General features: G+C 40.7%; 1 protein-coding gene across 18 annotated transcripts in view; it reads left to right on the plus strand.

The window, feature by feature from the left end:
- GALNT11 (polypeptide N-acetylgalactosaminyltransferase 11) overlaps positions 1-17,473 on the plus strand; it is an 81,469-nt gene that overhangs the window by 45,848 nt on the left and 18,148 nt on the right. For 7 of the 18 annotated variants that reach the window (XM_045388085.2, XM_015448310.3, XM_074036420.1 and 4 more), the window contains 3 exons: positions 7,682-8,014; positions 14,604-14,727; positions 16,954-17,120. In XM_045388085.2, the coding sequence (XP_045244020.2) occupies positions 7,720-8,014; positions 14,604-14,727; positions 16,954-17,120 (586 nt within the window). In that variant the 5' untranslated portion in view covers positions 7,682-7,719. Of the gene's footprint in view, positions 1-7,184; positions 7,413-7,473; positions 7,501-7,553; positions 8,015-14,603; positions 14,728-16,953; positions 17,121-17,473 lie in introns of those variants that run through there. The other 11 variants (XM_065541119.1, XM_065541111.1, XM_065541117.1 and 8 more) reach the window with 6 other exon arrangements.

Raw genomic sequence — 17,473 nt, forward strand, 5'->3', positions numbered from 1 at the left:
TTACGATTTACTTTGTAAAAAATACTCTCTAAAGAATTATAATATGGTTTGGGAAAAAGAGTAACATCTGCCTGATAGAGTTGTTGAGAGTTAATATATTTTACAGCTCAGGAAACCAAGGAATCATGATGTTGAGCTGTTGCAGATAGGATGAGCCAGGGTGGTTATTCCATGAAGAATCTGGACAGAGCTGCCCAAATCCTGTTGGTGAGGTCTTTGAGCAGAAAGCTTTTTCATTTTGCCCTTAGGTGCTGACAGGTAGCCAAGAGGGAACCTAAGGAAAGTAGTTTCCCGGGGTTTTTTTTGTTTGTTGTTGTCAGTGAATTCTGTAAGATTAGTCTGCCTGTTTTTATCACAAAGACCATTATTTAAGTTTTGAAATTGGACAATAAATTCCTGAGTTGTTTCTTGTACCTTTTCCAAAAATAAACATGATTGTTGTTCTGAGCTAGTTTTTATACAATTGTTGAATAAGATGGTCATGACCTCTATGCACAGTATTAAGGTATGGCTTAGCCCAAACAAGATAGTAACAGATTTGTTTAGAAATTTGCAAGCATGACCATATTACAGTAATTTTTTCATTTATTAACAAATATTTTTTCATTAACAAATATTTATTAAATTGTTGCTATATTCTATGCATTATTATAACCTCCAGGGATAGACAAAAGCTCTTGCCCTATTGGAGCTTACTTTCTGATATGGGAGAGATAAACAATAAATTAAAAACTCAGTGAGTAAGTAATTATGTATATGTAAGAAGGTGATAAATTCCATGGAATAAGGAAGACCAGTTTAATGTTTAGTGACTGGGTTGAAGTTTTAAATAGGGTAATCTTGGTAGGGCCTTATTGAGAAGATGATACTTGAGCAAAGATTCAATGGCAGTGAAAGAAGCCGTCATGAAATTACCTGGGAGGAAGAGTGTTCTAGACTGAGTGAAGAGCCAGTGCGTAGTCCGTAATGGAGTATAATTGAAATGTTTGACCCACAAGGAGACCTGTGTCTAGGACAAAATGAATGCAAAGAGAAGGTAGTGGGAGAAGTGCTCAGAGAGATAATGCCAGATTATGTAGGGATTTGTAGGTCTTTGTAGGGAACAGATGGGTGGTCATGTCTACCATTGATATTATATGTTAAGTCTGGATCGAATGACAAAAAAATTAATATTTGTTCAGTTTCTACTGTATTCATCCTATAGATACTTTTCAGCATTTTCTGTGGGCTATTCATTGTGCTAAGTTAAAGGAAAACATTAAACAAGAAAACAAACAGCAAAAGCAAGTCACAGCCCTTGTGGAGATTGTCTTGGTTCAGTGCAAAGGGTGGTGGTTTGTGTGCCAGTCATTGTATCTGGCACTTTACATATTTTACCTTGTGTAATTCTGAGTATTTCATTTCATTCTGATTATCCAGTAAGATGGACAATGTCGTTAACTTGGAATACAGTTGATGAAAATGAGGCTAAGAAAATCTGCTAATTTTTCGAAAGTTGCATAACTGATATATGGCAGAATGGGATTAGAATTCAGTCGTGTCTTTTCATTATACCATTGATCCCCAAATCTGGCTGTGCATCAGAGTTAACTTGGAGGCTTGTTGAAGCTAAAGATTCCTTAACCTAACCTCTGGGAATTCCCATTTAGCATAGCTGGCGTGGAGCCCTGGGAATCTGTAGTTTTGATAAATACTCCAAGGATTTCTGTATTTTGAAACTACCGCCCTCCATTATTATATTTATGGTAGTGTGATACAAGTGATTATGGGAACCTTTGTCTTCTATTTTTAAAGAAAATGGTTTTGTTGTTTCATTGTTTAGTATCATGTTTGTTACAAGATTTTTAGAGATGCTCTTTGTCAGGCAAGGATTTCCCTATTTTTCCTAGTTTGTTAAGAATTGAGTGTTGAATTGTAATAAATTATTTATCTCCATTGATCAAACCATGTGTTTTTTTTCTTTTAATTTATGGAGGTGGTAGATTACGGTTTTTCAAATATTGGACCAGCTTTGAGTACCTGAAGTAAATACAACGTATTCATGGTATATTCAGTTTTTAAAAACATGGTTGGTTTCAGGGCTTTTTTTTTTTTTTTTTTTTAAGATTTCTGTAATCTCTCTGAGATTGTCTTTAATATTCTTTCCTTAAACTGCCCTTGTATCAGGGTGGTAACAGCCTCAGAAAGGGACATGGAGAATCTTTCCTCATTTTCTGTCCTCTGAAGGCCATTCCGTCTACCTAAAATCATCTGTTCCTTAGATACTTGGTAGAACTCACTTTTTAAATCACCTAGAAATGTTTTTACGATAGTTTAACATTCACAGGGACTATAGGGCATCCAGGTTCCTGATTTTCCAGAGCTGGTGTTGTGCATTTCTGTTTTTCTAGGAATTTGATCATTTTACCTGAATTTGTAAACAGTACTCCTATTTTAAATGTGTCTGTATTTATGCCTCTTTTTCATTGTTTTCTTATTTGTGCATTTTTCTTGATGTTTTGCCAGTGTTTGTGTAACTGCCCAATGGGTTCTTCCTGCCCACTCCACAGAGAAAATCATACCCTGAGACCATAGCATTGCAGGCAAGAAAGAACTTCATTCACGTGAAGCTGGCCCAGGCGGAGAACTGGGCTTATCACTCACATCCATTTTCCTGAAGGCTCAGGGTTTTTATGGACAGTTTGGTGGGCAGGGAGCTAGGGAATGGGTGTGGCTGATTGGTTGGGGATGAAATCATAGGGGGGTGGAAAACAGTCTTTGTGCACTGAGTTCACCTCTGGGACCAGTTGAGTCATGAGTCACAAACCTGGGTAGGAGCCGTATGAAAGATATCTCAAAAAACAATCTTAGGTTTGCTATATGTAAAATGTTCGTTCCCTGGTGCCATAAAGAAATAGCACTCGAATATAAATTTAATTCTCTCAGCAAGGCAGTCTTTATTTTCTGCAGAAAGGGTGCTCATCACAGATGGAATAATGGGGAGAGCACATTCGAACAAAGGAAGTAATTTTTATCCCTTATGCTGTTCCTGCTACTGTGTCCTATCTCCATTGGCTGGAGCCGGACCGCACAATCTAAACTAAAACCTGATTGGCTAACAGTTTAAAACTTTTCTAAATAGGTAAAAGTAATGGAAAGACAAAGGAAAAGAGGAAGTTGCTTGTGCCAAATAGGGAAGGGGCATAGGCTGCGAGCTGGAACGTGCCTGTGAGCATGACCAGCACAAATATTTTGGTTAAGGTACAAGGACATAGAATGTACTATGTGCCTATGAGCATGTTTAACAGCTACGCAGGATAGGGCTTAACAAAGAGTTATTAGCATAAAGAGGCTTAAAGGAAGTTAGTCTTTAAAAGAAACTGTTATTTCTAACACGATTTACTCTTTAACAAGAAGGGAAACTTTGAAGAGGAACTTTTTACTTTCTACAGGTTCTACAATAATGATGTTATCTATAGGAACGATGGAGGAAGTCATGAATTTTGCGACGTCTGGCCACATGACTCCCGAGCAGTAAGGGATTATAGAAACTACACCTACATTTCAGTGGAGTTTAGGCCCTTCCAGTTCCCATTATCATATTCTTGCTTACAAAGGTGGTTTTCAGTCCCTGATCAAGGAAAGGGGCTAGTTACAGGGAGGGGCTGTTAATCATCCTTGCTCCTAAGTTAAACGGGAAACCACATTTCTCCTAAAGTTAGCTTGGCATACACCCAGGAGTGACCAGGGACAGTTTGGAGGTCAGAAGCAAGATGAGGTCAGCTATGTCGGATTTCCTTTACTGTCATAATTTTGCAAAGGCAGTTTTATTTTGTTAATTTTACTGATCTTTTAAAGAACCAGCGTTTGGCTTCTGTTGTCTTATCTTCATTTTCTATTAATTCCTGATAATGTTTTTATTATTATTTTATGTTCCTTGGGTTTATTCAGTTATATTTTTCTTAATTCATAGTTTGTGGTCATATTTTCTAATATAGGCATCAAAAGCTATAAATTTAGCCATATCCTATGGGTTTTTAAAAAGTTGTATTTTCACTCCTTAGTTCTGTAGAAATCTCTGTAGTGTTCATTTGCACATTTTGTAACCTTTCTAGTTACTTTGTTACCATTGGTTTTTGGTGGACTTGTCTTGGTCACAGCATGTGGCTCCTTGACCCCACTGGTCGCACACCTCAAGAGCCTTTGCTCTTACTCCACCCTCCCCCAGATAGCTTTTCCCCACATAGCTGCAGTACTCACTAGTTTACGTCTTGACACAAGTATCACGTTTTCAGGGAGGCCTTCCCTCTCCATCTTCCTGAAGCTTCACACACCTTCTCCTTGTTGCTCTTCCCTGCTTTATTTTCTCTCCTCAGAGCTTATCACTTTCTAATGTGTTATTTAACACAGTGTTCCCAGCTGGATAGAGAAGGAAGTAAAGCCATTACGGGGTGTATAGCTGGAGACAGAAATGGATTTAAATCGTAAGGAAAGTGGGGAGGGCTGAGTGCCTGGACTTTGCCTGTCATGAGACTGAAGACATAGGGGTAGATGCAGCTGAGGAGTCAGTGTTGTGGTTGGAGAGGAAGATTTTTTTTTTTTCATATGGAGTCTTACTCTGTCACCCAAGCTGGAATGCAGTGGTGCGATCTCGGCTCACTGCAACCTCTGCCTCCCCGGTTCAAGCAATTTTCTCCTGTCTCAGCCACCCAAGCAGCTGGGATTACAGGTGCCCGCCACCACGCCCAGCTAATTTTTTGTATTTTTAGTAGAGACGGGGTTTCACCATGTTGGCCAGGCTGGTCTCCAACTCCTGACCTCAGGTCCTATGCCTGCTAAAGTCCTAGAATTACAGGTGTGAGCCACCACACCCAGCCGGAGAGGGAGGTTTTAACTTAGAAGTGAAGAGGTCATCACATCAATCCTGGATGATGATGAAATTGAGGGTAGGGCAAAGTTCCTTATGTGGAATTTAGGTAAAGGTGACAGCAGGAACACTAACCAAGACATTTGGAGGCAGGTTGGACATGGTCCAACATGATAGTGGGAATCAGGCTAAAGAAAACGTGAGAAACCACATCGGTGTCCATCTTTCATAGCTGCTAATGGAGCAGCCCTTGCTTCCTTCAGGGTCTGTTTTGGGTGGTTCCCTTTTGTGAGGGCCAAGCAGCTCATGGTGGAAGTGGGAAGGCTGGGAGTGGTTTGAGGAAAACAGCCTGTAAGTGTGAATCTTGCTGTGTGGTTGAAGAAGGGGTTGGCTCCCTAGGTGCCTAGTTCCTCGTGGATTCAGAGCAGCCTGTCCGGTTACAGTCTTCAACTTTAGGATCTCATGGCCTTTGGAAGAAGCAGTGCTTTTTTGTTGTTTGTTTACTTGCGCTTTGTCTAACCCTAAGCAAACATTTTAGGGAGTTATAATGTCTGTTTCACCTAAATGTTACTGCTCTGTACATTTTTGTTGCAATATTTTTGTTGCACGTTGCATTTTTTTTTTTTTTTTTGTCTTTTCCTTTGCTCTCATGGGCTTCCTTACTTAGAGAACATTTTCTTCTACTTCAGGTGTTTTGTGTTTTTCTGTTTATGTCTTTAGTTTTAAAAGTGCCTGCAGCTAACATAGCAGTGCTTTCATTGGCGCCTGATTTTCCTTTGTACTATTGTCATTTTCAGCCATGCCTCTGGTATTACTGTTGGTGGGAGTTTTTGTTTGGTTGGGTTTTTGTTTTGTTTTGGTATGTTACTGTTGTTTTGTTTTTTTACTTTTTAATTGACTTGTAATGGAATACTTAATAGTTCTTGGTTGGCAGACAGTTAAGAAACAGAACTGTTTACCATCGTCTAGGCTCATGGCATAACCTTGTACAAGAGAACCTGATTTTACCAGTGGTGCTTTACTGATGCCGATGTGCTTTGTCCTGATCTTTTGGGGATAATACCATTTTTAAGATGATGTTATGCTGTAGAAATAAGTAACTTAAACGCAATATCTCTGTGCAGTTTTCTTATGTGTCCACATTGCTTATAGGGTTTCTCTGCCGTAAGTCTATTTAGTGAGATGATTTTATATGTGCATTGGGCTCCTTAGAAAGAATTCCTTAGGGGCCGGGCGCGGTGGCTCAAGCCTGTAATCCCAGCACTTTGGGAGGCCGAGATGGGCGGATCACAAGGTCAGGAGATCGAGACCATCCTGGCTAACATGGTGAAACCCCGTCTCTACTAAAAATACAAAAAACTAGCCGGGCGAGGTGGCGGGCGCCTGTAGTCCCAGCTACTCCGGAGGCTGAGGCAGGAGAATGGCGTGAACTCGGGAGGCGGAGCTTGCAGTGAGCTGAGACCCGGCCACTGCACTCCAGCCTGGGCGACAGAGCGAGACTCCGTCTCAAAAAAAAAAAAAAAAAAAAAAAAAAAAAGAAAGAATTCCTTAGGAAATTGTATTAGCCTCCATGAAGATCAGATATCAGAAAGTTTAGGAAAAATCGCCAGGCACGGTGGCCTCACGCCTGTAATCCCAGCACTTTGGGAGGCCAAGGCGGGCAGCTCACCTGAGGTCAGGAGTTTGAGACCAGCCTGGCCTACGTGGTGAAACCCCATCTCTACTAAAAATACAAAAATCAGCCAGGCATGGTGGCGCACACTTGTAATCCCAGCTACTTGGGAGGGTGAGGCAGGAGAATTGCTTGAACTCGGGAGGCAGAGGTTGCAGTGAACCAAGGTCCCGCCACTTTACTCCAGCCTGGGTGACAGAGTGAGACTCTATCTTTAAAAAAAAAAAAAAAAAAAAAAAACTAAGGAAAAATTGCTGTTCGGTGCCACATCTAGTTCTTCTTGCCTTGTTTTATAGGTGAGGGAACATAATTACTTGAACTCTTTATTTGAAAATAACTTAGATCTAGAGTGGACACTAGGGCAGGCATAACCTTGATTGGAAAGTAGAACTTTTTTTTTTAAGTTGCTTATATTTATTTTTATTGTTTTGAGACAGAGTCTTGCTCTATTGCCCAGGCCACAGTACAGTGGTGTAATCTTGGCTCACCACAACCTCCGCCTCCCAGGTTCAAGAGATTCTCCAGCCTCAGCCACCCAAGTAGCTGGGATTACAGGCACCTGCCACCACCCCCAGCTAATTTTTATATTTTTAGTAGATACAGGTTGGCCAGGCTAGTCTGGAACTTCTGACCCCAAATGATCCGCCTACCTCAGCCTCCCAAAGTGCTGGGATTACAACCGTGAGCCGCTGTGCCTGGCCAGAGTTGCTTAGAGTTGCTTATTTATAATAATAGATTTTAAGATCCTTGGATTACAAAAAGAATCTTGCAGTTGTATAGCTGGAAGGGACTTTAGTTGTCCTGTTATGATACATGTGGTACTTGTTATTTTCCTTGTGAAAAGTTATAACCTGATGAGAAAAATTACCCAAGTGAAAGCAGTCCAGAACAAAGGTGAAGAAGTATCCATTAACATGGGCAAATGAATAAATCAGCTATTTCACTGCCATTGGTTCTCTGAGCATTAACCCACGGGCCTGAGGTTTTCATTGTTGAACCCTTTTTAAAAACTCAGTACTATCCATATATCTTCTTGTATTTCAATCTGCGTTAACTATATGCATAGTGGTCCTCCTTGTTGGTTTGGAAAACATTGATTCTGTATTTGGTGGATGATTTAAAAGTGTGCTAAAGTGTCTAACATATTTATTCTTCTTTTTTAGGAAATTGAAAATGGCCCTTCAGCTATGCTAGGTCTATAATGGGAAGTGTCACAGTTCGGTATTTCTGTTATGGGTGCCTTTTTACATCTGCGACCTGGACAGTTTTGCTTTTTGTTTATTTTAACTTCAGTGAAGTGACTCAGCCACTTAAGAATGTGCCCGTCAAGGGGTCTGGGCCCCGCGGACCATCTCCAAAAAAATTCTATCCTCGTTTCACTCGAGGCCCAAGTCGACTACTCGAGCCACAGTTCAAAGCAAACAAAATCGATGATGTGATAGACAGTCATGTTGAAGATCCAGAGGAAGGCCACTTGAAATTCTCTTCTGAATTAGGTAAGTATATGATGTTTACCAGCAGCCATATCAATGTATTTAATCAACAGAAGTTTGATTAATTAGATTAATTAGGAGATTAGAAATGCTGCATCATTTTTTCCCACACTGATTTATTTTGTTTGTGAACTAGCTGAAGTTCTGTGGTTTCTGCGAGGGGTGTCAGTGGGGATTTATATTCTAATTTATCCAGTTCTGACTTCAGTGTTTTATGAGAAAATAAACAAGGTCCAGTGAAGAAAAACAAAAAAAGAAAAGAAAAATTAAAAGGCTAGAAAGAAAATGGAACCTATGGGAGAAGGGGTTTGTTTTTTGTTTGTTTTTTTAAGAGATGGGGTCTCACCATATTGCCCAGGCTGTCCTCGAATTCTTGGGCTCAACTGTCCTCCCACCTCAACCTTGAGAGTAGCTGGGACTACAGGCACGTACCAGTGTGCCCGGCTCGGGAAGAAGGTTTTAATTGCTAGGAGTGTTAATAAGGGAAAGAAATGGTTGAAAGTTTCCTTGACTGTGTTTAACTTATTTTTAAGGGTACATTTAATTAATACAGAACATAAAGTACTGAGTTTAAAAATAAGCTGGGGTTATTTACATCTAATATGATTTTCACTTAAGAGTTACTAAGGTGCTAGAAAAAAATATATGTATATATAATATAGTTTATTAAATCTTAGTATAAAATAGAAAGCTCTTTTTCCTCTTAAAAAATTATATTCTCTTCAACTTGGATGCAAGACTCTATTGTCTATGCCTTTGAATACTGCAATTTTAGAGTGTTGATTTTGACAAATTTTAAGAGATAAATGAGCAATATTTGTTATCATTAAAACTTAAAGAACTTGGATCTTGTCACAAAAACATCAAATAATAGGTAATTTAAGAGTAAAATAAAATACATTTTTGAGAGATTGAGAGAATCTTAGAATGTGAAAGAAATGTTAAAATAGTTTTTACTTCGTCATAGTTTCAAAGAAATAAGATCAGTTCTTAGGACTTAATGATTTTCTAATAAAGGAAGTCAAAAGTATGTAAAATTTTGTGAGGAAACAAGCTAATATCTACTTCAGTTTTCATTTAAAATATTTTTAAATAGAGATGTCTCACCAACTTCAATTTTCATAAAGTACAATTTTCATAAATCTTTTTCAAATAGCCAGTGGACTTTTTTTTTTTTTTTTGAGACAGAGTCTCACTCTGTCGCCCAGGCTAGAGTGCAGTGGCCGGATCTCAGCTCACTGCAAGCTCCGCCTCCCGGGTTCACGCCATTCTCCTGCCTCAGCCTCCCGAGTAGCTGGGACTACAGGCGCCCGCCACCTCGCCCGGCTAGTTTTTTTTTGTATTTTTTTTTAGTAGAGACGGGGTTTCACCGTGTTAGCCAGGATGGTCTTGATCTTGTGATCTCGTGATCCGCCCGTCTCGGCCTCCCAAAGTGCTGGGATTATAGGCTTGAGCCACCGCGCCCGGCCGCCAGTGGACATTTTTAAAGCATTAATGGGAAAATATCTAGCTCTTTTATTTATTTATAGTTACATTGGTAAAGTTTTTATCAAGAAGTAATACTGGGTTTACCATTTTGAATAGACTCTGTATTTGCTTTTGAAAGAAGTAGTCAGAGAATTGTAGATATTTGAATAACAAACTCCAGCTGCCTAACTGAAAAACTAAATTCCTTATAGACTATCCTAAAGAATCCACCAAAAAAACCTATTAGAGGTAATAAATGAATTTGGCAGTTGCAGGTACTAGATCAACAGGCAAAAACCAGTTGCATTTCTATACTGTAGCAATGAGTGGCCTGAAAATGCAGTTAAGAGATCAATTTTATTTACAATAGCATCAACAGTAATGAAACGCTTAGGAATAAATTTAGCCAAGGAGCTGCAAGGTTTGTATGCTGAAAGCTGTAAAACATTGCTGAAAGAAATCAAAGAAAACCTACATAAGTGGAAAGATATTCCAGGTTCACAGAATGGAATGCTAAATACTATTAAGTTGTAGATATCACCCAAAGCAATATATAGATTCAGTGCAATCCCTATTAAAATGTCAGTGGTCTTTGTTGTAAAGAGGGGAAAAGGTTATCCTGAAATTAATATGGAATTACAAGAGGCTCTGAATAGCCAAAACAGTCTGGAAAAATAACAAAAGTTGTAAGACTCAGACTTTCCAATTTTAAAAATAAATTGGACTACATCAAAGATAAAAAACTTCTGTACATCAAATAACACATCAAGAATGTGAAAAAAGGGCTGGGCGCAGTGGCTCATGCCTGTAATCCCAGCACTTTGGGAGGTTGAGGTGGGTGGATCACCTGAGGTCAGGAGTTTGCGACCAGCCTGACCAACATGGTGAAACCCTACCTCTGTAAAATACAGAATCAGCTGGGCGTGGTGGCAGGCGCCTGTAATACCAGCTACTCGGAAGGCTGAGGCAAGAGAATCGCTTGAACCCAGGAGGTGGAGGTTGCAGTGAGTCAAGATCGTGCCATTGTACCCTAGCCTGGGCGACAGAGCAAGACTCTGTCTCAGGGGGAAAAAAAAAAAAGTGAAAAAAGACAACCCACAGAATGGGAAAAAATATTTGTAAATCATATTTCTAATAAGGGTTCATTATCTAGAATATATAAAGAATGCTTGTTTGTAATTTTATTTCATTTTGAGACAGGGTCTCGCTCTGTCACCTGTGCTGGAGGGCAGTGGCGCAGTCACGGCTCAATGCAGCCTCAACCTCCTTGGCTCAAGTAATCCTCCTGCCTCAGCCTCTCGAGTAGCTGGGGCTACAGAGGTGTTCCACTGTGCCCAGCTAATATTTGCATATTTTGCAGAGACAGGGTTTCACCGTGTTGCCCAAGCTGGTCTCGAACTCCTGGGCTCAAGCCATTTGCCGGCCTCGGCCTCCCAAGGTGCTGAGACTATAGGCATGAACCACTGTGCCTGGTCTAAACAATTCTTAAAACTCAATTATAAAAAGACAAATGGCTCAATTTTAAAATGGGCAAAGGATCTGATAGACATTTCTCCAAAGAAGGTATACAAATGGCCAAGCAGCAGATGAAAAGATGCTTAATATAATTAGTGATTACAGAAATGAAAATAAAAACAACGAGATAACCATCTCACACCCACTGGGAGGGCTATAATAATAAATTTAAAAAGGAGAGTAACAGGCAACAGTGAGGATGTGGAGAAACTGGAGCCCTCACACGTTGCTGGTGGGAATGGAAAATAGTATAGCCACTGTAGACAGTTTGGCAGTTCCTCCACAAGTTAAACGTAGAATTTTCATATGACCCAGCAGTACCACTCCAGGGTTTGTACTTGAAAGAATTACCAACAGGTGCTCAAAAACTTGTATTCAATGTTCATAGCAGTACTATTCTCAGTAGACAGAAGGTGACAACATGTTATCCAAATATCCATCAACTGATGAAGGGATAAACTAAGTGTGGTCTATCTGTACCATGGAATATTATTCAGACAGAGAAAGGAATGACGTTGTGATACATACTACAACATGCATGAACCTTGAAAACATTATGCTAGTGAAAGAAGCCAGACACAAAAGGTCACATGTTGTAGGGTTCCCTTTATGTGAAATGTCTAGAATAGGCAGGTCCATGGAGACAGAGGGCAAATTAGTGGCTGCCAGAGACTGGGGAACAGGAAGAATGGGAATAACTGTTTTAATGCGTATAGGGTTTTCTTCTTTGTTGCTGAAAATATTCTGCAGCTAGATAATCGTGCTGGTTGTACAGCATTGAGAATGTACTAAATGTCTCTAATGGTACGTTTTATGTTATGTGCATAATTATCACAGTTAAATGAAAAATCCAAAATTTCTTACATAAAATAAATTTAATATAGAAGGAATTAGTATAAATAATATAGCAGTAGTTAAAAGTATGCAGATTTCTGAGTAGAGAATTATTGGACAAGCAGGGAAAGGAACCTATGAAAAGGTACATTTGAGAAAGATTATTGGCCAGGCGTGGTGGCTCACACCTGTTATCCCGGCACTTTGGGAGGCTGAGGCTGGTAGATTGCTTGAGCTCAGAAGTTTCAGACCAGCCTAGGTGGTATCTACCGAAAGTTTAAAATTTAGCTGAGTGTAGGGGCACATGGCTGTAGTCCCAGCTACTTATGAGGATTGTTTGGGGCCAGGAGGCAGAGGCTGCAGTGAGCTGGAGGCAGATTGCACCACTGCACTCCAACCTGGGGGACAGAGCAAGACCCTGTCTCAAAAAAAAAAAAAGAAAAAAAAAGAAAATCAACCATAAATTTAAAATTAAAAACATTTTCTCATTTAATCTGAAATTAATTATAAAATTAATCGAAAAGGGTCCTCTGGAATGTTAATTGAAGTTTGGCTACGATTTTATTTGAGCAGGGGAGTAAGAAAAGTAAGCTAAAACAATCTTTTCGTATGGCATCTTTTCATCAAGAGACCTATAATAGAACATGATCCTTTGAGTATTCAGCATGAGGTCACCCTCTGATACTTGTAGAATTAAGGAGTATTTATTGAGACTCTTCTTTGTGCAAGGCTCTGCTCTGGGTGCTAGGTATCAAGCAATTTTAATTTTATTTATTTTATATTTTGGTCATCACCAAAGTGTCTTCTCTTCTGGAGTTTCCTTGTATAAAATGCTAGTGGAGGTTTGTTGTTTTGTGTCTAAAAAGGATGAACTGCAGTTGAAACAGTTTCAGAGAGAAGGCATATTAAGATATAATGTTTCTCAAAGTGGATTTAGGGACATTAGTTAGGTTCAAATAAATTGGGGAAACACTGCATTCTATTTTGTTTTGAGACAAAGTTTTGCTTTTGTCACCCAAGTTGGAGGCATGATCTTGGCTTCCTGTGGTCTCCCTCTCCTAGGTTCAAGCGATTCTCCTGCCTCAGCCTCCCAAGTAGCTGGGTTACAAGCGTGTGCCACCATGCCTGGCTAATTTTTGTATATTTAGTAGAGAAGGGGTTTCACCATGTTGGTCAGGCTGATGTTGAACTGCTGACTTGCCACAATCCACCCACCTCGGCCTCTCAAGGTGCTGGGATTACAGGCATGAGCCGCCATGCCTGGCCGGAAACACTGCATTCTATCTCTCATCCCTTTACACCTGGATAAAACATGCACTGTATTAAAGGAACAGAGTTCTACTATTTTAAAACAATGGGCTTTTATTTATTTATTTCGAGACAAAGCCTTGCTCTGTTACCCAGGCTAGAGTGCAGTGGTGCAATCTTGGCTCACTGCAACCTCTGCCTCCTGGGTTTAAGAGATTCTCCTGCCTCAGCCTCCCAAGTAGCTGGGACTATGGGAATGCACCACTACTCCTGGCTAGTTTTTGTTTTTGTTTTTGTTTTTTTGTATTTTTAGTAGAGATGGGGTTTCGCCATGTTGGCCAGACTGGTCTTGAACTCCTGACCTCAAGCAATCTGCCCGCCTTGACTTCCCATAGTGCTGGGATTACAGGCATAAGCAACCACACCCTGCCTGATATCACAGTGACTTTGATTAGGCCTGTGGAGGAATTCCCTAACAGTTAAACCAGAAACTGTGAAGGTTTTTTTTGTTTTGTTTTGTTTTTTTTATTTAAAAGACAGGATCTCACTCTGTCACCCAGGCTGGAGTGCAGTGGCACAACTGTGGCTCACTGCAGCCTTGATGTCCTGGGCTCAAGCAATCTTCCTGCCTCAGCCTCCTGAGTAGCCAAGTCATGGAGACTACAGGTGTGAGCCACCATGCCTGGCTAATTTTTTTTTTGTAGTAGAGACAAGGTCTTGCTGTGTTGCCTAGGCTGGGCTCAAGTAATCCTCTTGCCTTGGCCTCCCAAAGTGCTGGGATCATAGGCATGAGCCATTGTGTCTGACCTGGGAAACTCTTTTTATAGAAAACCTTATCAATTGCCTTTTTCTGCAGAGAGACTCCTGTAAAAACTTGGATGTAACTGAGGCCTGTTGAGGGCCATTGGGGTTCTAAAATCTATTGCTTTAATGGAAAATTATAAAAAATTTTTTCCTGGTTGCTGGTAAATTTTTCTCTTGAATATAATAAACTATTAAGATTATGGCTTGTGGCCGGGCGTGATGTCTCACGCCTATCATCCCAGCACTTTGGGAGGCCGAGGCGGGCAGATCACGAGGTCAGGAGATCCAGACCTTCCTGGCCAACATGGTGAAACCCTGTCTCTACTAAAAATACAAAAATTAGCAGGGCGTGGTGGCATGTGCCTGTAGTCCCAGCTACTTGGGAGGCTGAGGCAGGAGAATCGCTTGAACCAGAGAGTTGGAGGTTGCAGTGAGCCGAGATTGTGCCACTGCGCTCCAGCCTGACGACAGAGGGAGACTCCGTCTCAAAAAAAAAAAAAAAAAAAAAATATGGCTTGTGAGCAGATGGTGTTTATAGTTAAGACACACTTGCTTTGACCTAGACTGACAAGAATTTGACTTCAACCTGGAGACAACCTAAGTTTGAGAAAAGAGATATTAGATTATAATAGGATAAAGTCAGCATTTTCTGAAGATCATAATATCATAAACAGTAACTGGTGATACTTTCTAGATTTAATTCACTCACTTCACTCTTTTGCAGGTATGATTTTTAATGAACGCGATCAGGAGTTGAGAGACTTGGGCTATCAGAAACATGCTTTTAATATGCTTATCAGTAACCGCTTGGGCTACCACAGAGATGTGCCAGACACAAGGAATGCAGCGTATGTGCCTTATCGGATTTGCAAATACATTTTAACAGCACGATGTTTTTAGTGTCAGTGTAAAAGGTCACGAGGATGGTGTTCCTATTTCCCAGTGTAGCCCTTTATTCAGCATACTAGGAAACTTGAGACAGATTTTCACTTGTGTTACATGTGAAGCCACATGGTCTGAGATGTACCAGCAGAGTCCTAGAGCTTGCTGTGTCTCCTTTAACATTTCAGATCACCTGGGGAAGGAGAGTAGGGTGCTAATTAAATAACCTGAGTATAAGTTTGTTCTAAGGTGCTAATTAAATAACCTGAGTATAAGTTTGTTCTAAATGTTTATTGATTGGCTTCGTGGCAAATAGGAATTAAAATCAGTGAAGAATTTTACTCCTCATTTCACTTTTCTGTTTCATTATTTTTGTTCCATCAAAGGCTTTTCATGCATGTGGTCAGTCATTCGACAGACAGACATTTGTTGAGCACCTTCTATTTGCTACATGGCTTCTTGAGCCCTGGAAGAAACAAACAAATGTAGTAGTTTCTGAGTTCTCAGGGCTCGGAGTCTAGCAGGGGAAGCAAATAAGTCAACAAGTCCTGGCGGTAGCACATGAGTAAGGGCTGTGATAGGGTTTGGGGAAATGGGGGCATAGTACTGGAGTGGTCCCTGCAGAGAGGTGACAAGGCTGGAGGGAGGCAGGGCTCAGATGCTGGAGGGTTGTGTGTGTCCTGGGAAATAATTCAGGGTTCTGGATTGTGTTCTCTAAGTTCATGGCTTTTTTTTTTTTTTTTTTTTTTTGAGATGGAGTCTCACTCTGTTGCTTAGGCTGGAGTGTGGTGGCGTGATCTTGGCTCACTGCAACCTCCACCTCCCAGGTTCAAGTCATTCTCCTGCCTCAGCCTCCTGAGTAGCTAGGACTACAGGCGCACACCACCACGCCTGATTAATTTTTGTAGTTTTAGTAGAGAGGGTTTCACCATGTTGGCCAGGCTCGTCTCGAACTCCTGTCCTCATGATCCGCCCACCTCGGCCTCCCAAAGTGCTAGGTTTACAGGCGTGAGCCATTGCGTCTGGCCAGTTCATGGCTTTTTGATGTTGCTTAAAGCTCCTTCCCCTTTTTTTCCAAATAGTTGCTTAGAATGATTTGTTACATGGAAGCTCTTCTGTTATCTTGTTATATCATAATTTATTCAAATCTTTTTTATTATTGGGCAAAAAAATAAAATTTCAAATATAAAGTTTTATATTTGTTTCCTTTTGAAACCTCATTGAGGAGAAGCTGGGCATCAGCTTATGAGTGCTGCACGAAACACTTGGCGTGATTTTGGTAAAAAGAACTTATATTTTTATGTAACCTCTCTTCCAAAAAAGAAAAAAACCCCTGAAGTTTAAAAAATGTTTATCCGGCCGGATGCGGTGGCTCATGCCTGTCATCCCAGCACTTTGGGAGGGTGAGGTAGGTGGATCACGAGGTCAGGAGATTGAGACCATCCTGGCCAACATGGTGAAACTCTGTCTCTACTAAAAATACAAAAATTAGCCAGGCATGGTGGCGCATGCCTGTAATCCCAGCTACTCAGCAGGCTGAGGCAGGAGAATCACTTGAACCTGGGAGTCGGAGGTTGCAGTGAGTTGAGATTGCGCCACAGCACTCCAACCTAGCAACAGAGCAAAACGCCATCTCAAAAAAAGAAAGTTTATCCAGAAGTAAACAAGATAGCAGGTATAGGAGGGAGACATTATTAAGAAAATGTAAACTCTTGAAGAAGAAACTGTACTGTTTTTGTAAATGCTTTTAAAAAAAAATTGTTGTTCCCATAATGTTAGAAAGAGGCTGAACAGGCTGGGCATGGTGGTTCACTCCTGTAATCCCAGCACTTTGGGAGGCTGAGGCGGGCAGATCAGCTGAGGTAGGGAGTTTGAGACCAGCTTGACCAACATGGAGAAACTCTGTCTACTAAAAATACAAAATTAGCCGGGCGTGGTGGGGCATGCCTGTAATCCCAGCTACTCGGGAGGCTGAGGCAGGAGAATTGCTTGAACCTGGGAGGTGGAGGTCACGATGAGCCGAGATAGCGCCCATTGCACTACAGCCTGGGCAACAAGAGGGAGACTCTGTCTCAAAAAAAAAAAAAAAGGAAAGAGGGTGAATAAGGGGACAGTAAATCTGTAGGTGAATAATAATCTAAACCACTTGCACCTTTTAAAATGTCAGAATTTCTTCATCTTTATCTTTACAGATGTAAAGAAAAGTTCTACCCACCTGACCTGCCAGCTGCTAGTGTTGTTATCTGTTTCTATAATGAAGCGTTTTCTGCCTTGCTTCGGACAGTGCACAGTGTCATAGACCGCACGCCAGCACACCTGCTTCATGAGATCATCCTTGTGGATGATGATAGTGACTTTGGTAAGGAATGCTATAACTGGTAACAGTGGATGCAGGCTGTCAGTCAGTCACTACAGCACTGACAAACATTAACACAGCTGAGCTTTCCAGTACGTGGTAGGTAGGGATCCTACACATGCAGTCATAGCTGGGCTGACTACAAATAAGTTTGAAGAAATTCGTTATCTTTGTAACCTGCTTATAAACTATGCTAACCAAATTTGGCCCTTGAAATTTTCCCCGTGGCTTACTTTAAAAAACACACCTCTTTTTATTTGAAATAACTGTAGATTCACAGGAAGTTACAAAAACAGTCTGTGTACCCTTCACCCAGTTTCTCCATCATAAAATTCCCCTGTCAGAAGCAGGAATCC

The sequence above is a fragment of the Macaca fascicularis genome, chromosome 3 (assembly GCF_037993035.2).
Source record: "Macaca fascicularis isolate 582-1 chromosome 3, T2T-MFA8v1.1".
Classification (NCBI taxonomy): domain Eukaryota; kingdom Metazoa; phylum Chordata; class Mammalia; order Primates; family Cercopithecidae; genus Macaca; species Macaca fascicularis.